Genomic DNA, 23,895 nt, shown 5'->3' with positions numbered 1-23,895 from the left:
TAATGAGAGAATAAACTTCTGTTTCTTAAAGGAATCTACTTGTGATATTTCTGCTACACCAGCACAGACATCTAAGACACATGTGCAAAGCAAATTGCAGAAAAAGTTTGACCACAGCAAATGTTAAAACTTCTGCTTCTCAAAAGACACTTGTATAAAAACAAGTCATATTTTGGGAGAAAACATTTTCCAATAATATATCTAATAAATGAGTAGTTTCCGTAACATGCACAAAGTTCACCAAACTGAAAAAAAGAAAAAAAAGGAAAGAAACAGTCTACAAAAAAAGGTCAAAAAATAAACAATAATTTATCCAAAGAAAATATGCAGCTGGCAAATAAGCATATAAAAAAGCTCAACATCATTCTTAATTAAGGAACTTAAGTGAAAAAATTAATGAGTGACCTCTTTACAGCTATTAAAATATCAGGTAGTTGGAGAAACCAGAACATTCATAAACTGCTAGTGGAAAATGAAAAGGGTATAAATACTTGAAAAAAATAATTTGTTTTAAAGATTAGGTCTCAGAAGGCTAACCACAGGTTTGCCATGAAATTTAGCAATTCTATTCATGTATATCTAACCAGAGACATGATAGTATTGTTTCCTTATAAAGACATGTGTACAAATTTTGATAGCAAATTATCTGTAATAACCAAAAACTAGAATCAAACCAACAGTTCATCTACTTGATAATGAATAGATAAATTGTGGTCTATCCAAGAAAATGAATACCACTCAACAATAAAATCTACTGAATTACCATTACATGCAAATACATTGATGAAAAGTACAAATCAATAAATTGGACTTCGTCAAAATTAAAACTACTCACACTTAGACGTTTATCCCCGAGAAATGAAAGCTAGGGCCATACAAGAACACTTACACAAATTAGTAGACATGTGGTAACTTTGGTGAAGTGTAAGACAGTATACAATACTGGGGATGTTCTCGCCATTTGACCTGGGCAAAGTCATAGAAGCTCCACAGACATCCATATGCCCTGAGAGACTGAACTACTATGCTGAGGGCAGGAAACCATGATCTCAGGGGACATCCAGCTCAATTGGTGTAACAGTCTATAAAAAGAATGTTCTACATTCAACTGTGGTGAGTAGAGACTAGGGTCTTAAAAGCATTTGTGGTCGTCTAAGATACTTTTACTGAATCCATCCTGACTGGAGCAAAAGGAGAATGAAGAAGACCAAAGACACAAAGAAAAGATTAGTCCAAGGGACTAATGGACCACAGTTAATACAAACTCCACCAGACTGAGCTGAGAAATACTAGAAAGTGCCCGGTTCATACCACCAACTACTCTGACAGGCATCACAGTAGAGGGTCTCAGAGAGAGTGGGAGAAAAATGTAGAACGAAATTCAAATTCACACACACAAAAATACCAGGCTTGCTGGTCTGACAGAGACTGGGGAAACCCCCTGAGTATGGCCCCTGGACACCCTTTTAACTTAGCACTGAAGTCAATACAGAGGTTTGTTGTTTAGCCAAAGATTCAACAGGTCTCCAAGGCCAGAATTGCCCACTTGAGGGACATAATTCATAGCTCAATCATGTATTTGAGACTAATAGGCACACTGGCCCAAAAGCAAGGACAAGAAGGCAGGAAGGGATGGGAAAACTGGACGAATGGAAACAGAGAACCTAGGGTAAAGAAAGGAAAAGTGTTGACACTTCACAGTATTATCTGTCATCCAAAGTCACAAAACAATTTGAGTATTCACCATTTAATAAGAAACTAATTTGTTCTGTAAACTTTCACCTGAATCACAATTAAACAAAGAAAGAAAAAAAAAATGTTCACAGAAACATTATTTCTAAAAGGTAAAAACTGGTAAAAACCCAAAATGTCCTTCTACGGGTAAATTGTTTAGCAAATTGTAATAAATCCACACATGAGATAATACTAAGCAGTAAAAGAAACAAATTATCTATGCATACAACAGCAAGGAGAAACCTCAACAGAGTCATGTAAAGTGAAAGAAGTCCATCTCAAAAGGTTGTTATCTGCCATTGAGTTGACCACAACTTATGGTGACCTTATGGGAAACGGACCAAAACATTGCCCGGCCCTTTGCTATCTTCACAATCCTTGGTGTGTTTGAGTCCATTGTTGTAGCCACTATGTTAATCCATCTCATGGAGGGCTTCCCTCATTCCAATTGGTTCTCTGTTTCACCAATTTTGATGTCTGATTTCAGAAACTGGTCTTTCCTGATGACATGCACAAAGCAAGAATGTCAGACAATGCTCTGCTGGAGACAACAAAATACCTATCAGTAAAGAATTTTTATTTTATTTGGTGCCTTCAAGCCAATTGAGACTTATAGTGACTTATAAGACAGAGTTGCAATGCCCCAAAAGTTGCCTAGGCTGTATTCTTTACGGGTGTAGATGGTCAGGTCTTTTCTTCCCATAATGGCTTATGGGATTAAACTGCCAACTTTCATTTAGTAAAAAAAAAAATATATATATATATATATAAAACAAGGAAAAAAAAAAGCATAAATGAATACATTATGAATATTTAAAATGGCAAAATGCCCCAATAAGATATACCATGATAGATGTATATTCATAATAAAACATTACACATAAAATATCACACTTTACAAGGTGTGAAAGTTAAGGTTGTGTGTCAACTTGGCTGGACCATGATTCTTAGTAATACAACAGTCCTATGATGTTATCATCATCTCCATGATGGGAACTACTGTGAATAGCCAGTCTGTTGATGTGTGTGGCCTGCATGGAATATAAGTAGACATTCTAGCAAGGTTTGTTGGGTTTTTGTCACTTTGTGTCGTGCAGCAGACTCTTGTTCCTCTGACCTCTGGTTCTTGGGAATTGACTGAGCAGCTTGCCTGTAGTCTTGCCTGTCGATCTTGGGATTCTTCAATCTTCAGCTGCTGAGCAAGACCCCTGCTGTCTGACCTGCAGATGTTGGGTCAGCCAGCCCCTGCAGCTGCATAAATCAGGAGAAGCCTCTAACCTGATTCATGGACTTGTGACTCCCAGCCTATACAGCCATTCCCTTGGTATTAAAAAAAAAAAAAAAAAAAATTTTTTTTTTTTTTTTTTTATATATGCCTTTTTAAGCTTACTGGTTTTGCTTCTCTAGAGAACTCAGCCCGAGACACAAGGGTATATTGACATGGTAGAGTATATGTGAAGCACAGCCAGATATGTATGAAGGTGAAAAAGATGTTTTGGGATAAAAATTTTACAGAATGGAAAAACATAAAATGTTGAAATGTAATAAAGGAAAATAAAACAAACAAATAAAATCCTAAGCAGGCTGATGATCGTGATTGACCATGAAATGAGAAGCAAGGGTAACATTTCTGTTTCTGAGGTCAAAAACAAAACCAACCAACAAACAAAAAAAAACACAATAGTGGTAACAGCAACAATTACAAGAGCAAACTATGAAGTGATACCTCACACACGCACAATGCATTACTTTTGTTCCATTTAAGTCTTTTAAATAATGCAATAAGAAAGCGTTTAAGCTCACCTTCATTCTGTCGTCCATTTAAAGGGGGTATTGATAGTTCTGTTTTATAGATCCCAGAAAAACCAGTGCCTTGGAGATACAGTATTTTAATCCAGATCCCTGTGTGGTAAAAATGGAAAGTTACTAAAGAGTAAAAGGTAAGTCTGTATGAAAAAGATAAATTCAGACATGTATACATACAATATGACTGAAAATTTGCTTACTGATGAATAAAACTTGTCCTGGATGATTAACAAACAACTCATAGATATTTTAAGCTTTCAAATGGTTCAGGAATAATCAACTAATTGCTTGTCATCTCCACAGGGAGCATTTCCATGGGTGAAAAAAAAATCCATAAAGTCACCTCACTCTGCCATGTTAATCACATGGGGGAGTGAAGACGGAGACTTCGTTACAAGTAAAAAGATAGACTGTTTCTATGTTTTAGCAATGTCTAGAATGTTTCAGTGACACTTGCGAGGTCCCACTGCTATTCAATGACAAATTCATTGCAAAATATTAGTATTTCTGAGTCAGTTCTGTATGTATTCTACATTTCAATAGTGCCTGAGACTAGAATCTCTCTACATTTTTCCGTCATTTTATTTTAAATACTCACACTTTGTTTCAGAGGCTAAATGCTCATAAGCATCTATGAAATATTATCATTAAATGGCTAAATAATACTTTACATTATATAAATAATTATATGAATAAAAAAGAAACAAAGAGGAAAAAAAAAAGTCCTGGAGTCAATTTTGCCTCACAATTACCCCCAGTGTATCAGAGAATAGTGCTCCATAGGTTTTGCAACAGTTGTGACATTTCAGAAGTAGATCTTCCTTTCTCCCAAGGCATCTCCGAGTGGACTTGATCCGCAAACTTTCAGTTTATGGCTGAGTGCTTAAGTGTTTGCTCAACTCAGGTGGTCCACATATGGGAATAATAGAGCTCAAATATGAAAGTAAAGGAAGCATATGCAGTGTTAAAAATTACCATAGCAGAATTATGAAGCTGCAGGTATTCAGTCTCCGATGTTGATGTCCTTCAAAATCCTTAGTTATATAGTGGCTCTAGGCTCTTCTATGTCCCTCTCAAATGTAATTTAATATTTAATGTATATTTAAATATTTAAATAACTGTGCAAATGTGCATTTTTGCTAATCTCTTGATGAGGAAATGAATACATTTCCATCTCACACCTTTTGTTGAGATATGAAAAGCAATTTTTAGAGTTTAGGAAACCTCTAAGTAGCCAGTTTGATGATGGTAGTATATACCATATTCTTCAATTTCCAGTGGAATCTACCAGAAGATACAATTTTCTCAAAGAATATAGTTTTATATAATGAGAATTAGATACTCAACAAAGATAGTAAGCTATGGAAAATAACTTCGTGCTCTCCATGGAACTCCAGAGCTATTGAGAGGAAGTCCTCTTACCTTCCCTTACCTTACAGGAAAAGCAATACTTACCAATATAAGGACTTTTTTCACTTCAGCCTTTCGTCATTGTAACTAAACAAGATTTATATTGGTTTTATTGCATTAACTGAAGAGAGCTGATTTCCTAATTGTATTATCTACTGATACTCAATTCAGTTATTCTTAAAAAAAAAAAAAAGAAAGAAAACATTTTATTGTGTTTTAGGTGAAAGTTTACATAGCAAATGAATTTTCCAATCAAAGATTCTTACACAACGTGTGCCAGCACTCTCCTAATTTCCTCCCCGGCTTCCCTGTTTGCATTTGTCAGGCTTCTCTGTACCTCCCCACCTTCTTGCCCTTTTGGTCTCCTATAGTTGATTGTCCTAAGTGGCACCTCCTTCACAGATGTTGTCTTTTAATTTAACAGCCCTGTCTGTTATTGAGCTGAAAGCGGGCCTCCAGGAGCGTCTATAGCTTCATGTTAGAATCTATCTTAAGGCAATAGTCTCAGGGGTTTCTCCAGCCTCTTTCAAACCCCTATATCTGGTCTTTTGTTGTTGTTGTTGTTCAAACTGAATTTTTTTCTATATTTTTGCCCATCCTGCCCCAAGCCTTCTATTGTAATTCTGGTCAGAGGGGTAAGTAGTGGCAGCCAGGTACCATTTAGTTGTCTGTTGTCAGGTTAGAGAAGGTTGCGATTCAAGTGGCCCATTAGTTCTTTGGACTAATTGCTTCCTTAAGTCTTCAGTTTTCTTCATTCTCCTTTGTCTAGTCCGGAAAAGACCAATAGTTGCTTTCTGACATAGGCATGCTGTTGGTGTAGATCAAAACTTTTTCGGTAATGTTTTATATGAGATAGTATATTTCCCATTTTATTACTGAATATGATACTGTTGTATTTTTCGATTTGCTTGATTATTCTGGAATCAGAGGCTGCTGGTACTGCTATTTTCATGTAAGTTGTACCATTTCAAACCATTCATTCTTCTACCTTAAACTGCCATCCTCATCTTTCTCTGGCATTTTTTTTTTTTAATCTGTGGTTTATTAGGAACATGTATATGCATTTTAATTTAAATATACTTATGTTTATGTGCATTATGTACTGTATAATAGTTTAGAGTAGAGGATTTCATTAACCGGATGGAATTTTTTAATGAAAGTTCATTTTAAAATCAGTGACAGTGACTTCACTTTCTCTCAATTTCCTGCCACTATTGTAAATTTTTTCGTGAGAAAATATATTTAATTTGCTAGAAATGACTTTTTATATGTTAGTTATAATGAAAGGACTCCTAGATTAGGACATATTTTAAGTAAATTTATATTAAAACACACTTACTACCTTTAAGGTGATCCTGACCCATCAGTGACCCCAAAGGCTTTCCAAGGCTGTAAGTCTCTATGGAAGCAGACGGCCACATCTTTCTACTGCAGAGCAGCTCGTGGTTTCCAACTGCCAACTTTAGGATAGCAGTCAATTAACATATATTAAAATGTTTTAAGTGAGGTAGAAGATATATGATCCAGAAGACTGGCACACTGATGGCCCAATTTTAGTCAGGGAGTTGAGGATGGGGGAAGGAAGGGCTGGGTCAGTTACATGGATAACACACTACTCAACCTACTCATCTTCATAGCCTGGCATAGAAGCTAGGTCACACTACAAGGATTTACATATGAATATGTGAAGAAAACGCCTTTCAGACAACTTACTGTCATCATTTTAAAAACAGCAAGGACAGTATATATTTCATATTGAGAGTTATGTCCTGATACCTTAAACACATTGAAACATGTAATCCTCATTTAGTTTTCAACAATCCTGAAAGGAAGTGGTCATTTTACAGGTGTGGATAAAGAGATTAAGGTAGGAGGGTATAACAGAGGCTGTATCTGCATGTGTCTACCACCTTGGAGATTCCCCTGTATAAAGATGAAAAATCCCCACCAGGATCTATTAGATTTTCCCTGGCAAGACATGTGTTTGATTCTTGTCAAGTATGTTGTTTCAGTCTGCACCATCTGTGGCACAAGGGCTTTTATTGGACTATGTTTTGAAATGAGGCATATTAAATGGTTCCACACATTCTGGGAATTTGCAGTTTAAAATTTCTACAATCAACATATGTATTATAATTTTGTAAATGCCATTATGTGATTGTCATTAAAGACATAACAAAGAGAAAGTTTAGTAACCATTCATATACCTAACACCTAACATTTTTAATATTTTTTAAATTTTTGCTTCATATATTTATCTGTATATTAAAAAAAAAAAAAAAAAAACCCAGCCCATTGCCATCAATTCGATCCTGACTCATAAATAGAGACCCTTTAAAACAGAGGAGAACTTCCCCTTCGGGTCTCTAAGGAGCGGCTGGTAGATCCAAACAGCTGACTTTTTGGTTAGCAGCCAAGCCCTTAACCACTGCTCTGCCAGGGATCCCATCTATGTGTGTGTATGTGTGTACGTGTATGTGTATGAATGTGAGCGTGTGCATGAGCAGGTGTGCATATACGTGTACATATACACCTACATGTACACACATGCCTATGAGAACATGTACACATACATGTACACCTGTACCTACACCTGTACCTTTATCTGGGCCTACATGCACATCTGCATTTACATCTGCATCTATATCTATATCAGGGTTTCTGATCCCCTCCCAGGGACAGTTTGGACTGGAAATTTCCTTATTGTTGGGAGTTACCCTGTATATAATAAAATATTTAGCAGCATCCCAGGCTTCCATTACATACAAGTAGTGCCCTTCTCCTAGTTGTGACATCCAAAATGTCTCATACATTGACAACTGTTCTTTGGGGAGCAAATTTTCCCCCACTGATAACAAGGTAGACTTCCCTTTCTCTCCCCATGGTTCCTCTCTCTCTTCATGGACTTATGCTTTATTGGTGGGAGGTGGGTTTACTTTCAAATATCTCTACTGGAAAGTTTGGATTTATCTTATTCATTTAGCGTATTGCCTTTGTATACTAAAAATCCACCAGAGGATACTACATAAACCCTATTGACGATGCTGATGTCTCTATCCACAATAGGTTTCCTGATAGACCTAGATGGACAAACACATCTAACAGTGCTGAATGAGTTCATTCTGACGGGAATCACAGACCGCCCTGAGCTGCAGGCTCCATTGTTCGGGCTGTTCCTCATCATCTACATGGTCTCAGTGGTGGGCAACTTGGGCATCATCATCCTCACCAAGACAGACTCCAAGCTACAAACTCCCATGTACTTTTTTCTCAGACACCTGGCTATCACTGATCTTGGTTATTCAACAACTGTGGGACCCAAAATGTTGGTAAATTTTGTTGTAGATGAAAATACAATCTCCTGTTCTTTTTGTGCTATAAAGTTAGCTCTCTTTCTCTTGTTCATCATTAGTGAATTATTCATTCTGTCAGCAATGTCTTATGACTGCTATGTGGCCATCTGTCACCCTCTGCTCTACACAGTCATCATATCACAAAAGGTTTGTCGGGTGTTGGTGGCAATCCTCTATCTTTATAGTGCATTTATTTCTCTTCTTATCACCATAAAGATTTTTAATTTATTCTTCTGTGGCTTCAATGTCATCAGTCTTTTCTACTGTGACTGTCTCCCCTTAGTATCTTTGCTCCGCTCAAACACACATGAAATTGAATTGATCATTCTCATCGCAGCATCTATTGATTCAATTTCATCCCTTCTAATAGTTCTTGTTTCTTATCTGCTTGTTTTTGTAGCCATTCTCAGGATAAACTCAGCTGAGGACAGGCACAAGGCCTTCTCCACCTGTGGATCCCACCTGACCGTGGTGGTCGTGTTCTATGGGACTTTAATCTTTATATACGTGCATCCTGAGTCCAGTCATTCCTATGAAAATGATAAAGTGGCTTCCATATTTTACACCCTGGTTATTCCAATGTTGAATCCCTTGATATATAGCTTGAGGAACAAAGATATAAAACATGCCATTCATAGAACATGGAATAAAATAAGGAATATCTTTTCTACCACTTAACACATCATATGGTTCTTATAAATTATATCGTGGGCTTCAAACCTTGTCCGTGTGTCTCTGTAGGGTATAGTGAGCAAAAATACATTCCACTCATATTAATAAATTTACTTCTATGTGCCAGTCACTCTTCTAAATGCACTGATGAACAAAAGAGGAAACTAAAGAGTAAAAACGTTTGTCTTCCTTGTAGGAAAGAGATGGTTCACAAGCTTAATAACTACGTAAATGTTATAATGCAGAATAACATGTTGGCACCCTGGTGGTGCAGTGGCTAAACTACTCTGCTGCTAACTGAAAGATCACCGGTTCAAACCCACTAGCCACCCCATGGGAGAGAGGTGCAGCAGTCATCTTCCTCAAAGATTTACAGCTTTGGAATCCCTATGCATAGTTCTACTTTGTCTTATAGGGTTGCTGGGAGTTGGAATCTACTCAACAGCAGTGCATTTGGTTTTTTTTTTTTTTTTGAGAATGTGCTAGAAAACAAAACCTTTTGTCATTGAGTCAATTAGAGTCATAGAAAATTTAATGGACAGGGTAGAACTGTTCCATAGGTTTTCCAAGAAGTAGCTGATGGATTTGAAATGCTGACCTTTTGGTTAGCAGCCAAGTTCGTAACCAGTGCACCATCAGACCTCCAGGAGAATGTGCTGGGAACCATGAAGTCAAGGAAAGAGAGTGGATATGCTGAGTGGAAGTGGGAAAAGGCAGTAGTTACAAAAGTGGAGCTACAATGACTCTGGTGTTTTTTCTTCTATTAAAATAAGCTTTGCAGGGTCAGTTCTGTCATTTGTGTATGTGTGTTTGTGTAAGCACTTGCCTTGTGTTTCAGTCTTCATAGTTTCTGAGCGGAGTATTAGATTTGGGCCAGGTTGCAAGGAGTCGCAGGGTAGTGTGATGATTTGAAGTACTCATTTATCTAAATTTGCTCAAATGTCCCCATTCTGAACTTTGGAGTTCCATTCTTTTCTTATTAATGCATTTAATTTCACGTATCAGTCTGTTAACTCAACATGCCTTGCAATTTAGCAATCTACGAGTTCAGCTGTCTATCTGACTTTGTTATAATCAACCCATTTTGCCTAGATCTGAGGGTGGGGAAGGAATCCCAAAGCTGGGAGCAACTCTGGATAACCTCAAGAAGTTTATCTTAATGATTGTATATTCTGATCTACGCACCAATTAAGATAAATTTCTTGATGTCATCCAGAATTGCTCCCAGGTTTGGAATTCCTTCCTCACTAGTTGTTCTTATTTAATAATTATCTTTTGTTTGTTTTTGTTTCATGGGTTGTTATCTTTTCTTATCTGTATGAAAAACTTTTTAAAATATTCATTCAATTATTTTTTGTGTAGTTCCTTGAGTAAAAGGATATTCTGTTTCATAGGTTTGACTTCCCTAAACTTTGGCCAATATTTATTATGCTGTATATTTTCATTGACTTTTGTTCACCCTACTTATGAGAGGCAAAGTGAGGTAATCCCATATTTTATACTGTGCTGTATATCTAATTAAAGGAAGGTCTGTTATGTGGCAAGGATGCAGCTGTCTTGCCTTATGCACATAGCTGTTCCAGGCTGCTTCTTAAAATTTTTCATGTATTTTTTTTTCCAACATTTCTAGAGTTTTATTGAAGCTCCTAGAATCTAAATTATTTTCGTCATTCAAGATCGTGAAAGAAGATCCCCTGAATACCAATGAAATTTCAATAAAATAGTTCATTGGAATACAAGAAAAAGACGCATGTTAGATTGTTATGTGAGCATAAATATTTTTGAAAGTTTGAAGCATTTAGAAGGTGAAGATGGTCATGGTAAGACAGAGCTCCCCAGGCTGGGGAAGATCCCATTTCCTTGAGCAGCTTGCTTGACACAGCACTAGCTTCACATTAGTATCCAGGTTCCTTTGCTTGGCTGCTGCAAAGCTTCACATTAAAATCATGGTTCCCCTCTCCTTAACTGCTTCTCAGAACTAGAGGAAATTGGCAAAAACAAGTTTAGACACCATGTTGACATTCAGGACAACCTTTCAGTCCTCATATATCGTAATACTGTGGCTCTGGCTGTAGTTTAACCACCATATTCTGAAGATGTGATGCAGGAAGTTACATGTAAACCTTATAGCAGCTGTGCAATGTGGATAATAATGTTGCTGATGTAACTTGCATGAGAGTCCAATTGTAAACCCCTTATAAGTAATGTTTCCCCTCGGCCTGTCTGAGTAGTCTTGGCAGAAGCAGCCCCAACTGTTTCCCATCCTTGCACAGAGAAATAAAGACACCTTTCTATTCTCCCACTCTTCCACTTTGGTCTATGGTTTATTTGCTGAGATGAGCTGCGCCGAGCAGAGCCTGAAGTTTCCAGCCGGCAGCATTTCTGGTGAGCCAGCCAGTAGTCATCTTCCCAGTTCCAGAGGCGGATAGGACAAAAGACCACCCCAACATCTGGTGCCACCAGGAGATTTCTCCTAGAGACCTTCCAGAAGCCCTGGTAAATGATTCGCCTGGGACTCAACAATGACTTCTTGGGAGATACGAAATGCACCGGGATTATATGGTAAGTGTCTACATAAAACCTTAGAAGAGGCCCGAGAAGGAGGAGGAATTAACCATTAAGGGCAATAAAGGCTCTAGATATTTGGAGTTATTTGGTAAATAAGAGGATAATTCCTAGGTAAGGCCTTTAGATTCCCAAGAAGGGGCAGGAATTGATCCTTGAAGGTGTAAAAGGCTCTAGGTATCAGTTATTAGGTTGGTAAAACTTACTAGGTTGTGTGAGTGTGTAATGTGTGTGTAGGAAGCATTTAGACGGTTCTCAGACACAGACTCTGAGAGTCTTGAAAATGCTCACATCCTGAATATGATTTTTATTAGACAAAGCACCCAGGATATACAGAGAAAACTCCAAAAAGTTGAGGAAGATGTTGAGATGGGAATCTTGTGTTTTTGAGCTTGCCTACCAAGTATATTCCTTATCAGGATCAGGAAGAGGCAAACAGAAAAATCACCGATCAGAAGCGACAGGTTGCATTCCGGGACACCACCTTGTTGGGAAATGACTGGTTTCCTGGCAGCTCAAGAAGAGGAGGGACCCTGAAGAGTTCGGGAGTTGGGAGGCCCTGAACCCCATTAAGCCGAGACCAGACCACCTAGTACAAAGAGAGTGGGCATTGGAAGAGAGAAGCCGTAAGTTCTTACCCAGAGGAAAGAAAGAACATGGGGTGCCCAGTGGCCCATGATGCCAATGTGTAAAGCCTCTAATTGAGGAGGACTGTGAGAAAGTCTCCCACCTGAGCCACTGGTTCTAATGAAGGTGTGTGTGTCGGGCGGGGGAAGAACTGTACAGTTTCCAGTGGATATCAGAGCAGCCTACTCTGTCCTGAGCCTGAAAAAGACAGCCTGACAAAACAAACTGTGTCAGTCTGGGAGTTTCAGGTAAGGGGAGAACCATCCCTTCCTCCAGCCTATAACCTGCTCTATACAAGGAAAGTCATTAACACATTCTTTTCTCTATATGCCTGACTGTCCCATCCTCTTGCTGAGAAGAAACTTGTGCAAACCGCAAACACAAATTTCTTTTGATAAAGAGATCATGCAGATGCAGGTACCATCAAAGAATAGACAGTGAGGGCAGATGGCCCCTACCACACAGTCACCCATCACTTACAGCATGGAAGGACACTGCCAGGGATCAGCAGGGCCAGACATCAAGCATGAAGTGGTCCTGTGGTTATGGGTATGGGCCACAATGTGCCAGCACATGCCAAAAATGTGAAAGAACCAGAATTTCCAGTTTATTGGATATTGCCATGATTACCATAAACATCCAAGAGCTTCCCGCCAAAGTAATCATGCAGATCAAAAGGATCAATACACAATTCAGGAATATCCATCAACCCAAAGGGGGAAAAAAATTGCCTAATCTACCTATATAGGTTTTCATTGAAGGGGCTCCTGAAAATAAGACAGACAGAGAAAAAGAGAGAGAGTGTTAAGAAATACTGAGGAGCTTGAGTATACAAGTTAAATATTATTGAAATTAGAATAAGACCTAACCTGTGATTCATTAAAATATTTAATAATTCCCAATAATCTTAACACTTGTTTTTGTGAGGTGTCATCGTGTGGGTTCTAATCACAGAAATCCCATGAACAACAGAAGAAAAGAGTGCCTTGTCTTGCACCACCTCATAATCTTTGCTATGTTTGAGCCCATTGTGGCAGACACTGTGTCAATCCATCTCATTGAGGGACTTCCTATTTTTCCCGACCCTTGATGTCCTCCTCCAGGGATCGGCCCCTCCAACCATGTGTCAAATAGTACCTGCATATAATTTCTCTATTAGAGAAAGTTACCACCAAGCAGAGGGAGCTGAGGGAATTGACAAATTTCTAATACCTACATTGCTGGATTCCCTAGAGAAAGAGTAAACCAGTGGAGAGCTGAACGGAACTGTTTTGAGGTAGGGAAGACTCAGAAGTCAAGGTACAGGAGAAGTGATACTCGAGTTCCCAGCATATGTGACTGACACTTTCCTAGAACTGGGAGGGACATGCCCTTCACTACAACATGTGGTGTTTCTCCCAATTTCCACAGTGTCATATTCTAGCAGAAGTTCACCTTGTATTCATACCCAGTCTTACCTATATACAACAGCACCTAACAACACTAACAAACCTGTATAGTCTCCTTGATGAGAAGAATAAAAGTATTTAGTATGATAAATTACTTAAAACTCAGCAAACGTGCAATATATGAAATAAAAGCAAAGTATAAGATCAGATATTTCTCTATTTACATACTTCTTAGCCTAAAATGCTAGTTTATTACTTGAAGCAATAGAAATTAGTCCATCCTAGATTAGGTAGGGAAAATAAAAATTGGACACACTCTCTCATAGAAAATGCTGATATTTTTAAAATCATTCTTTCATTGAACTTTCCTTTGTCTGTCTTAACCAATTCATTGTATGGAAATTTTGAACTTATTTCAAAATGACTGACACAGAAACGTAAGGTTTTTTTCAAGGTTTTATTTTTTACAAAGTCAGTAAATTTTCATGATTTTGTTAGTGATAAAAACATTTAATATCTGCTAGAGTAAATACGGATTTTGTATCTTTTAAAGTGCTTTATAAGTAGATATATCTCTTATTTCATATCTAGAAAGTCAGGTAAATTGGCTTTTTTTCTTGTTACTTTTATTTATTAAAACCTTTATTAAGATGTGAATAAAATACCATATTATTCACTCACATGTCTTGAATTTTTTCTTCAGTTCTTTCAGCTCAAAAAATGTCAAGCGAATTCTTCCCTTTTGTTTTTTTAACTCCAGATCTTTGCCCATTTCATTATAATACTTTACTTTGTCTTCTCGAGCTGCCCTTTGGAGATCTTCAGTTCAGTTTTTAACTTCATTATTTTTTCCTTTCTCGTTAGCTACTCTATGTTCAAGAACAAGTTTCAGAGTCTCTTCTGATACCCATTTTGGTTTTCTCTTTCTTTCCTTTTTAATGACCTTTTGCATTCCTCATCTATGATGCTTGACTTCATTCCAAACTTATCTAATCTTTGGTCATTAGTCTTCAATGTGTGAAATTTATCCTTGAGATGATCTCTAAACTCAGGTGGAATATACTCAAGGTTGTATTGTGGCTCTCTTGGACTTGCTCTAAGTTTTTTCAGCTTCAATTTGTACTCGCGTATGAGCGATCAATGGTCTGTTCTGCTGTTGGCCCCTGGCTTGGTTCTGACTGATGATATTGTTTCAACAGGTGCAGGCAATTTGATTCCTGTCTATTCCATTTGGCAAGGCTCACTTGTGTGCTCTCTGTGTCTGTTCTTGAAAAAAGCTATTTGTGATGAAGAATTTGTTGGTCTTGCAATATTCCAACATGTAATCTCTGGCATTATTTCTTTCACCAAGGCCACATTTTCCAGGTACAAATACTTCTTTTTTTCTGACTTTCACATTATAATCCACTCTTAATGATTAATGCATCTTGATTGCAATTTTGATGTATTTCACACTTCAGAAGTTAGTAAAGTCTTCATTTTCCTCATTTTTGGCATTAGTGCTCGGTGAGGAAACTTGAGTACTAGTAGTACTAACTTATGTTCTTTGGAGGCTTTTAGAGATCATCCTATCACTGACAGCATTGCGCTTCATGACAGGTATCTTGAAATGCTCTTTTTGAGGATGAGTGTGATGTCATTCCTCTTCTATTCTTCATCCTGGTGCCATATATCATGTAACTGTCCAATTCGAAATGTACAAGACCAGTCCATTTCAGCTCACTAATGCCTAGGAGACTGATCTTCATGTATTTCATTGTTACAACTTTCACTTTCCTGAGATTCAGACTCCGTATATTCCATGTTCCAATTATTAATGGATGTATGCAGCTGTTTCTTCTCATGTTGAGTCATGCCCATAAAATAGAATATGTTCATCTAATAAAATAAAATGAGAGAAGACTTAAAAAGAAAACTTGCAATAATAGGAGGTGTCGAAGTGACTAATATCTGTTCCCAAGGTAAAAAAAAAAAAAAATAGTGAAAATATAGGAAATTAAACACAAAGGGTGCATTATATTTATGAAATGTACTAATTTAATTCCATTTTAGAACATTAAGCAAATGGGGGAATATTGAGTATGGCCTGACCTAAAGGTAAAATATTTTACTCTAGATCCTTGGATGGGCAAATTGAAACTTAACTGAGAATAAATGAATAAATATATCTAAAAGAGATTTACTTCCTGGTGAATACAATTTGTTTAGAAAATTAACAAATATCCTACATTTTTCATTAAGCTTTCAGGTGCTTCAGATGTAATTAACACATTGCCTGGTACCTCCCCAGGGAGATGCTCAAAGACTGAGAGAAAAGTATATATTGTTTCCTCTACGCCATGTTGCATTCTTTTTCTACGATGCTTGATGTCATTGCAAACTTGGCTAATCTTCAGTCATTAGTGTTCAATGTGTCAAATCTATTCTTGAGATGACCTCTAAACTCAGGTGGAATATGCTCAAAGTGTCAAAACAGATTCATTACAGGTAAAAGGTAGAATATGTTTATAAATTAGCATGTTTTACTAGCACCTAGAATATTTTAGTCACAGTTTCACAGCCTCATTGTTATTTGATAGCAAAGCCACAGAAAAATATTAATAATTTTATTTCAATTCAGTCTGCTTTCCACCATTATTCTTGATATGTTTTATATGAGATAAAAATGCACTTCATTTATTCACTTTTGTAATTTAATGGTATGAAATTTAATGTCTGAATTTGTTGACTAATAATTTACTCAGAGACTGCACTACTCATAGTGTTCAGGAATAGATACATGCCAGATAGAAAATAGATATGTAGACAGATACATAGATGGATAGATTGATAGATAGAGAGATAAGAGTTAGAGAGGTAGAGAGATAGATGGAGGGGTTGATACACAGATATTCATATGAAGCAGTAATGATCACAGAGTTTTGAACCTATTATTTTGGTATACTGACCTGCAGGGCTATTCTTTTATTTTTAAAACCTCTGTGGTATATTCAGATGCACTTTTTTAAAGATTATACTTAAATTTATCCATGATATATCATGCCACATGGGAGTTCCAATGTTTAACAGAGCATGTTTCATGTTCAAAAAGTTTTTGCATAACTTCCGGTAATTCCCATAGATGTCATCATCGATAAATGTTTTTCTTCTCCTATGCTACTGTATCATATTGTGATTTTCTAAACTTTCTTTTTCATGAAAGTAGAGGATACTTTTTTTACAAGTGGGAGTTTGTGGCATCAAGGTTTCACTATTCAGGTTTCCTCATATGTCTTAGGTTTCTCCATGAGAAAAAATATATACACCTGATTTCTTAAAAAAACTTAGAACATGTCAGTTACAATACAAATGCCCAACTAGAAATGGAAGTATTTTAATTAGACCAGAAAAGAAAGTAATCTAAAGAATGACACTTTTAGACACTTTAGTCATAGAATAGGTGTTATGGAATATAGGGCTGGGGTCACTTACAAGGATAACATTTTAATGAACCTATTCATCCTGAAAATGGTGACAAAGATCTTAAGTCACAGTCCAGAACAATATACCTATAAATATCTTAAAGATCAAAACAATTAACAACAAAAAATAATAATTCCAAGTTATTACTGTCAACAACAAGAAACAACAGATGATGATGATGATAGATGATAGATATACAGACAGAAACACAAATAGGTAGACAAATAGTGTAGACACACTATTTTAGAATTATTTTCAAGTATCGTAGACACATTGAAGCCTTTAACTCTCATTTATCCTTCCTAACAACCCTGCAAAAAAGAGACAGAATCTGATTTTTCAGATGGGGATAAAAAGATTCACATAACTTATGTTATTTGTCCAAAGCACCACACAGTATGCATTACAAATGGAGGTATAGCAGAGGTTGCATCAATGTACACATATCTCTAGGCATGTTTTCTTGTATAAAGACAAATAATTTCCACTGTGATCAATTATGTATCTATTGAAAACCTGTCTAGTATGTTGATTGTTCCATTCTGGACCATCTATATATATATGAGTTTTCATAAGGTAGTATTTTGAAGGACAGGGTTCAAAATGTATCTGTGTATTTTTTAGGTATGTGAAAAAGATAAAAGTTTTAAGAAGAATATAATAAATATCTATGTACCTAACACCTAAAAATTTAACATATTATTCATTTTTGTTTCATCTATCTACCAATGTATCCATCAATCTATACTTATATGGGTGTGTAAAATTTGTGTCAGTTGGATATGTATTCAAATATCCTAAAATAGAATGTTTGGATTTATACTATTCCTTCTGGTTTTGTATACAAAAACCTACCAGACGATATTGCATAAAATCTATTGATGATGCTGATGTCTCCATTCAGAACAAGTTACCCGATAAACCAAGATGGACAAACATAATCTAACAGCGCTGAATGAATTCATTCTGACTGGAATCACAGACCGCCCAGAGCTGCAGGCTCCATTGTTTGGACTGCTCCTCATCATCTACATGATTTCAGTGGTGGGCAACTTGGGCATCATCATCCTTACCAAGATAGGCTCCAGGCTACAAACTCCCATGTACTTTTTTCTCAGACACCTGGCTATCACTGATCTTGGTTATTCCACAGCCGTGGGACCCAAAATGCTGGCAAATTTTGGTGTGGATGAAAATAAAATCTCGTATTATTTTTGTGCTATACAGCAAGTTTTCTTTATGGTATTCATAACTACTGAATTGTTTATTCTGTCAGCAATGTCTTACGACCGCTATGTGGCTATCTGTAACCCTTTGTGCTACACCGTCATCATGTCACGAGGGTTGTGTTCTGTGCTGGTGGCAATCCCTTATCTCTACAGCACATTTGTTTCTCTCCTGGTCACAATAAAGATTTTTAATTTATCCTTCTGTGGCCATAATGTCATCAGGCATTTCTACTGTGACATTCTCCCCTTGTTATCTTTGCTGTGCTCAGACACGCATGAGATCAAATTGGTCATTTTCATCTTATCTGTTTTTGGTTTGATTTCATCCCTTCTAATAGTTCTTGATTCTTATATACTCATAATTGTATCCATTCTCAGACTGAAGTCAGCTGAGGGCAGGCACAAGGCCTTCTCCACCTGTGGATCCCACCTGACTGTGGTGGTAGTGTTCTATGGGACTTTAATCTTTATGTATCTGCAGCCCAAGTCCAGTCATTCCTTTGACACTGATAAAGTGGCTTCCATATTTTACACCCTGGTGATTCCCATGTTGAATCCCGTGATCTACAGTCTGAGAAATAGAGATGTAAAATATGCCTTACATAGGGCTTTAGGACGAATATGCAATATATTTTCTCAAAGTTCATTCTAACATATGATTCATATAATTTACATTTGGGCTTTAAACTTCTTTCTGTGTGCCTCCAGAGGGAATAGCAAGCACAAAATGCACAGAAAAGTTCAACATATATTTCTATATTGCCTTCTACCAGACACTCTACTAAGAGCTGTAAGCAGATTAATAAATGAAACAGTACAAAGCATTGCCTTCTTTGAGCAGGAGTGATGCAATATGAGTACAATAATTAAGAAAGTTGGTAGTTTTTTAAAAAAGAAAATTGAATATCTTCAGTGGGATAGTGAAACTGTAACAGATACAGGAAGATTTCCAAGTACCCGGTGTTTTCCTCACCTACTAGAAAAAAAAAAAAAAAGGAGAAAGTGTGTATGTGCTTGTGCCCGCGTGCGCACTTCCACAAACTTTCTGTTTTATTGCTGACACTCAGCCCTGGGTAGCTAATTCTGATTAAAAGAAGGCTCAGTGTGGTGGGTTGATTTAAAGCACTCAGTCATTTAAATTTGCTCAAATGTCCACTTTCTAAACCCTGCCTTTACTTTCATATTTGAGCCCTTAGAGTCTGTTTACTTTGTTATTATTTTTATTATTACTATATTGTAATATTAGTATAAACAGTAAAAAAAAAAAAACTTATATTCAACGAGATCAGCTCGGTATCTGGTTTTGTCTAAGTTAGCCCATTTTATCTGTATCAGTGGGTATACCTGTTAAGGTAAATTTATGAGCTCAGCCACAGAAGTTCCCAGGTTTTTTCATTTTTCCTGTCCCAAATTAATATTGCTTCCTATTTCCATGCTTTTGTCTCAAAGATTGTTATCCTTATGTCTCCAGAAAAGAACAATTACTCTTGTTTAGAAGTCATTTTCTAATTTTTTATGTGCCCTTGCATAAGAGGTCTATTGTGTGATGAGTTAAGTTTGTTGCCTTGTTTTTGTTTGGCTGGATTTTCTTAACCTTGATGAACATGAGTGTGAACTTTAGTTCGATCAGTATCTGTTGTTTGAATTCATCATTTCAATTACTCTGCTTGGAAGAAGCGTAAGGAGATAACCCATGGCTTGGGCTATGCTGTGTTTCTAGTGAGTGAGGTGTAATGTGTAGCATTTTATATATTTGCCATGATTTCTGGACATAGTTGCTCCATATTCCCTCCTAATTTTTCTGTATATTTTTTATTCTTACTCATTAATATTCAAAAAAATTTGTAATGAGAAAAAAATAAATTTTAGACATGTATTTATTTTTTTTCTGCTAAGGTTTTTTTTTTTTTTTTGTCTTTAAAAAATAATCCAATCTGGATTTGAGGTTGGGATCCTTCGAGGTAGGTTATGATATATTTCCAAGTATGTAGAGACTATAAAACACATGGGAAAAATATCATTTGTAAAGACAGGGTATCAAAATGGAAATTTAAGACACACCCTGTTCACAACCATTCCAAGTGGCTGGACTGGGAAATTCTGATAAGCTTTTAGTGAAAAAGAATTAACCAATTGTACACAAACCCTTCTACAAAACTGAAGAAGGGTATTTTGCATTTCCTTTTTTTTTTTATATGAGGATAGCTTTACTCTGATATTAAAGGCGGACAAAGGCATTAAAAGAAAACAACAGAGCACATTTGTGAAAAATCTAAAGTAAAAATTAAGAAATTGAGTCTGGCAATATGTAAAGACAATAGTACACCAAATAGGCATGCTTCAGAAATGCATGGATAGTTTTGCATTAAAAAATCAGTTATTGGCATTCTCCGTAATTACAAATAAAAATGCCAAGAAAGTCATACAATAGATGTAGAGAAGCATTTTAAAAGTACCAATAATTGTGATAAAACCTTAACCAATCTAGTATTACAATGAAGCTTCCTCAACCTGATAGAGGGCACCCGTGAACAACCTACAGCTACCATCACACATGGTATGAAAGACTGAAAACATTCCCAGTAAGACCAGGATCAAAACAAGTAAATCTACTCTCACCTAATCAATTCCACATTTAGCGGCTGTTCTAGGCCACACAATAAGGCAATAAAGAATTAAATAAATAAATAGAAAGCATCCAGATTGGAAAAGAAGGAGGAAAACTTTAATTATTGATAGATGACATGTTTTTTTATGTAAAAAATCTAATAGACCCTACAATACAGTCATAGAACTAAAAAATTAACCTAGCATTTATTTGTGAATTTATTCTCAGCTTATAAGTTTATTTTAAAAAAAGAAACAGCTTTTTTGGATTTTAAGTAGGCTTTCATTGATTTTATAGATACATTTGGAGATTTCGTAGCTATAACACCAAAAACGAAATTCATAAAAAGTTTGACAACAGGAAATATTAAACTTCTGCTCTTCAAAAGACACTTGTATAAAAACAGGTCATATTCTGGGAGATAATATTTTCAAATAGTATATCTCATAAATGGTCTGTGTCCATAATATATATGTCCCTCCCCTCACCACCACCCCCCCCATTGCTATGGAGTAGATTCTGACTCATAACAACCCTATAGGAAAGATTAGAACTGTCTCACACGGTTTTTAAGGATTGAGTGGTGGATTCGAACTGCCAAACTTTTGGTTAGCCATCCAGCTCTTTAACCACTGTCCCACCAGGGCTACATAATACATACAGAGAAAGGCCTCAAAACTCAATAATAATAATAATAATAAAAGAAAAAGAAAAGAAACAGTCCATAAAAAATGATCATAAAAATGAACATTCACTTATTTTTGAGACATATTCAGCTGGCAAATAAACACGTTAAAAATGTTCAGTTCATTATCCATCAGTGAATTTCAGGTTAAACCCTGGTGAGATAACTATACATCTGTTGTTATCTCACCAGGGTTTAACCTGAAATTCACTGATGACTCGATGGCACTGGGGTGGGTTATTAGAATATCAGGTGTTTGGTAAGTTTGTGGGGAAAACAGAACATTCATAAACTGTTAGTGGAATATTAAATTGATAAAAATACTTAAAAAAAATAATTTGTTTTAAGTACCAGGGTCTTAAAAGGCTGAACATTGTTTTACCCTAAAATTTAACCAATTTTCTCATATCTACCCAAGTGAAATGAGAGCTTTTATCCTTATAAATACATGTATAGAAATGTCTATGACAAGTTTGTTTGTAATACTCAAAAACTAGAATCAACCCAAATGTTCTTCTAGTTGAGAATGGATGAATAAATTGTGGTATTCCCAAGCAAGTTAACACCACTCAGTAATAAAAACTACTGAATTATTGGTACATGCAAATACATGGATGAAAAGCACAAATTGATACATCAGGCTTTGTCAAAATTAAAACGACCCACATGGAGACATTTATCCCACACATGTGAAAACTTATGTTTGTACAAAAATCCTTACACAAATGTTCAAAGAAATAATTTTTATAATAGCTAAAAACTAGTAACAACCCATAATGTCCTTCTATGGGTAATGGGTAATTAAACTGTCCTAAACTGTCCTAAATCCATACCTAAAGCCATAAAAAAAAAAAAAAAGCCATACTCACCAGTAAAAAAGAACAAAGTATTGATACACGTAACAGTGTGGATGGGCCTCGATAGAATCCTGTGAAGTGAAAACAGTCAATCACAAGACGTTGTTGTTGTTACCTGTCACTGAGTTACCTCAACTCAGTGTGACGTTATGTAAAAAAGAACAGAACAGAACATTGCCTGGCCCTGTCCTATCCTCGCAATCATCAGTATGTTAAAGTTCATTTTTGCAGCCACTGCGTCAATTCATCTCATGGAGAGGTTCCTTCCTTCTTATTGGCCCTCTATTTCACCAAACATGAGGTTCTTACCCAGAAACTGGTCTTTCCTGATAACATGCCTGAAGCAAGAAACTCAGACAGTGTTCTGTTGGAGGCAACAAAATATGTACCATTCAGGAATTTTTTTGTTTTCTTAGGTGTCATTCAGTCAATTGAAAATCACAGCGATGCACAGGACAGAGTAGCAATGTCCCATAGGGTTGCTGAGGCTGTAATCTTTATGGGTACAGATGGCCAGGTCTTCTCTCCCCAAGAAGGCTAGTAGGTTCAAACAGCTAACTTTCCACTTAGCAGTGAGTTTTGTATATATATATGTATATATATATATATACATGTATATAACCAAAATCCAATAATGTCGAGTTGACTTTGACTCATGATGATCCTATACGACAAAGTAGAACTGCCCACAGGGTTTCCAAGGAACACCTGGTGGGCTTGAACCACCGATCTTTTGGTTAACAGCTGGACTCTTAACCACTACGCCACATACATACCATTATATAGGAGAAATAATAAGAAAAAAAAAAGGGTCACAAAGGGATACATTAGAAATATTTACAATGACAAATGCAGCAAAAATATTCATAGCACGGTAAATATATATTCATAATGAAACATTCCACACAAATATCACACTTTATGAGGGTGCGTTGATATGGCAGAACATTATATCAAGCATAAAAGAACATTTATTAAGGTGAGAAATAAGTTCTGGAAAGAGGATTGGACAAAATGAAAAAACATAAAATACTGAAATATAGTGATGGAAAATAAAACAAACAAGCAAAAAACATAAACACATGATGGCAATTGACTATGAAATGAGAAACAAGGGTAACATTTCTGTTCCTGAGGTCAAAAAGGAAAACAACAAAAAAAAGAAACCTTGAAAATAGCTATAACAGCAACAAAAACAAAAATAACAGTGAACTAGGAAGTGCTATCTCACATATGCACAATGCATTACTTTTATTCCTTTTAAGTCTTTGAAATAATGCAGTAGGAAGGTGTTTAAGCACAACTTCATTTTGTCATCCATTAGTAGAGGCCCCTGTAGAAATGGGAATATTGACAGTTCTGTTTTACAGATACAGTCTTTTAATCCAGATCCCCATGTGGTAAAAATGGAATGCTAACAAAGTAAAATGCAAGACTATATGAAATAGATAAACAGAGACATGCATACATACTATATCAATACAATTTTGGTCACTGGT

General features: G+C 36.3%; 1 protein-coding gene across 1 annotated transcript; it reads left to right on the top strand.

The window, feature by feature from the left end:
• Positions 1 to 17,944: 17,944 nt before the first annotated feature.
• On the top strand, positions 17,945 to 18,898 carry LOC126080311 (olfactory receptor 8K3-like). The gene has a single exon (XM_049891563.1). The coding sequence runs from the start codon at positions 17,945 to 17,947 to the stop codon at positions 18,896 to 18,898; it is 954 nt and encodes a 317-aa protein (XP_049747520.1).
• Positions 18,899 to 23,895: the final 4,997 nt, after the last annotated feature.

Source organism: Elephas maximus, chromosome 7 (genome assembly GCF_024166365.1).
Source record: "Elephas maximus indicus isolate mEleMax1 chromosome 7, mEleMax1 primary haplotype, whole genome shotgun sequence".
NCBI classification, from domain to species: Eukaryota; Metazoa; Chordata; class Mammalia; order Proboscidea; family Elephantidae; genus Elephas; species Elephas maximus.
The sequence above is the reverse complement of the archived record's forward strand: the minus strand, read 5'-3'. Positions and strand labels throughout refer to the sequence as shown.

Coding starts and splice junctions, on each gene's coding strand:
- LOC126080311 (XM_049891563.1), top strand. CDS start 17,945: ATGGACAAACATAATCTAACAGCGCTGAATGAATTCATTCTGACTGGA.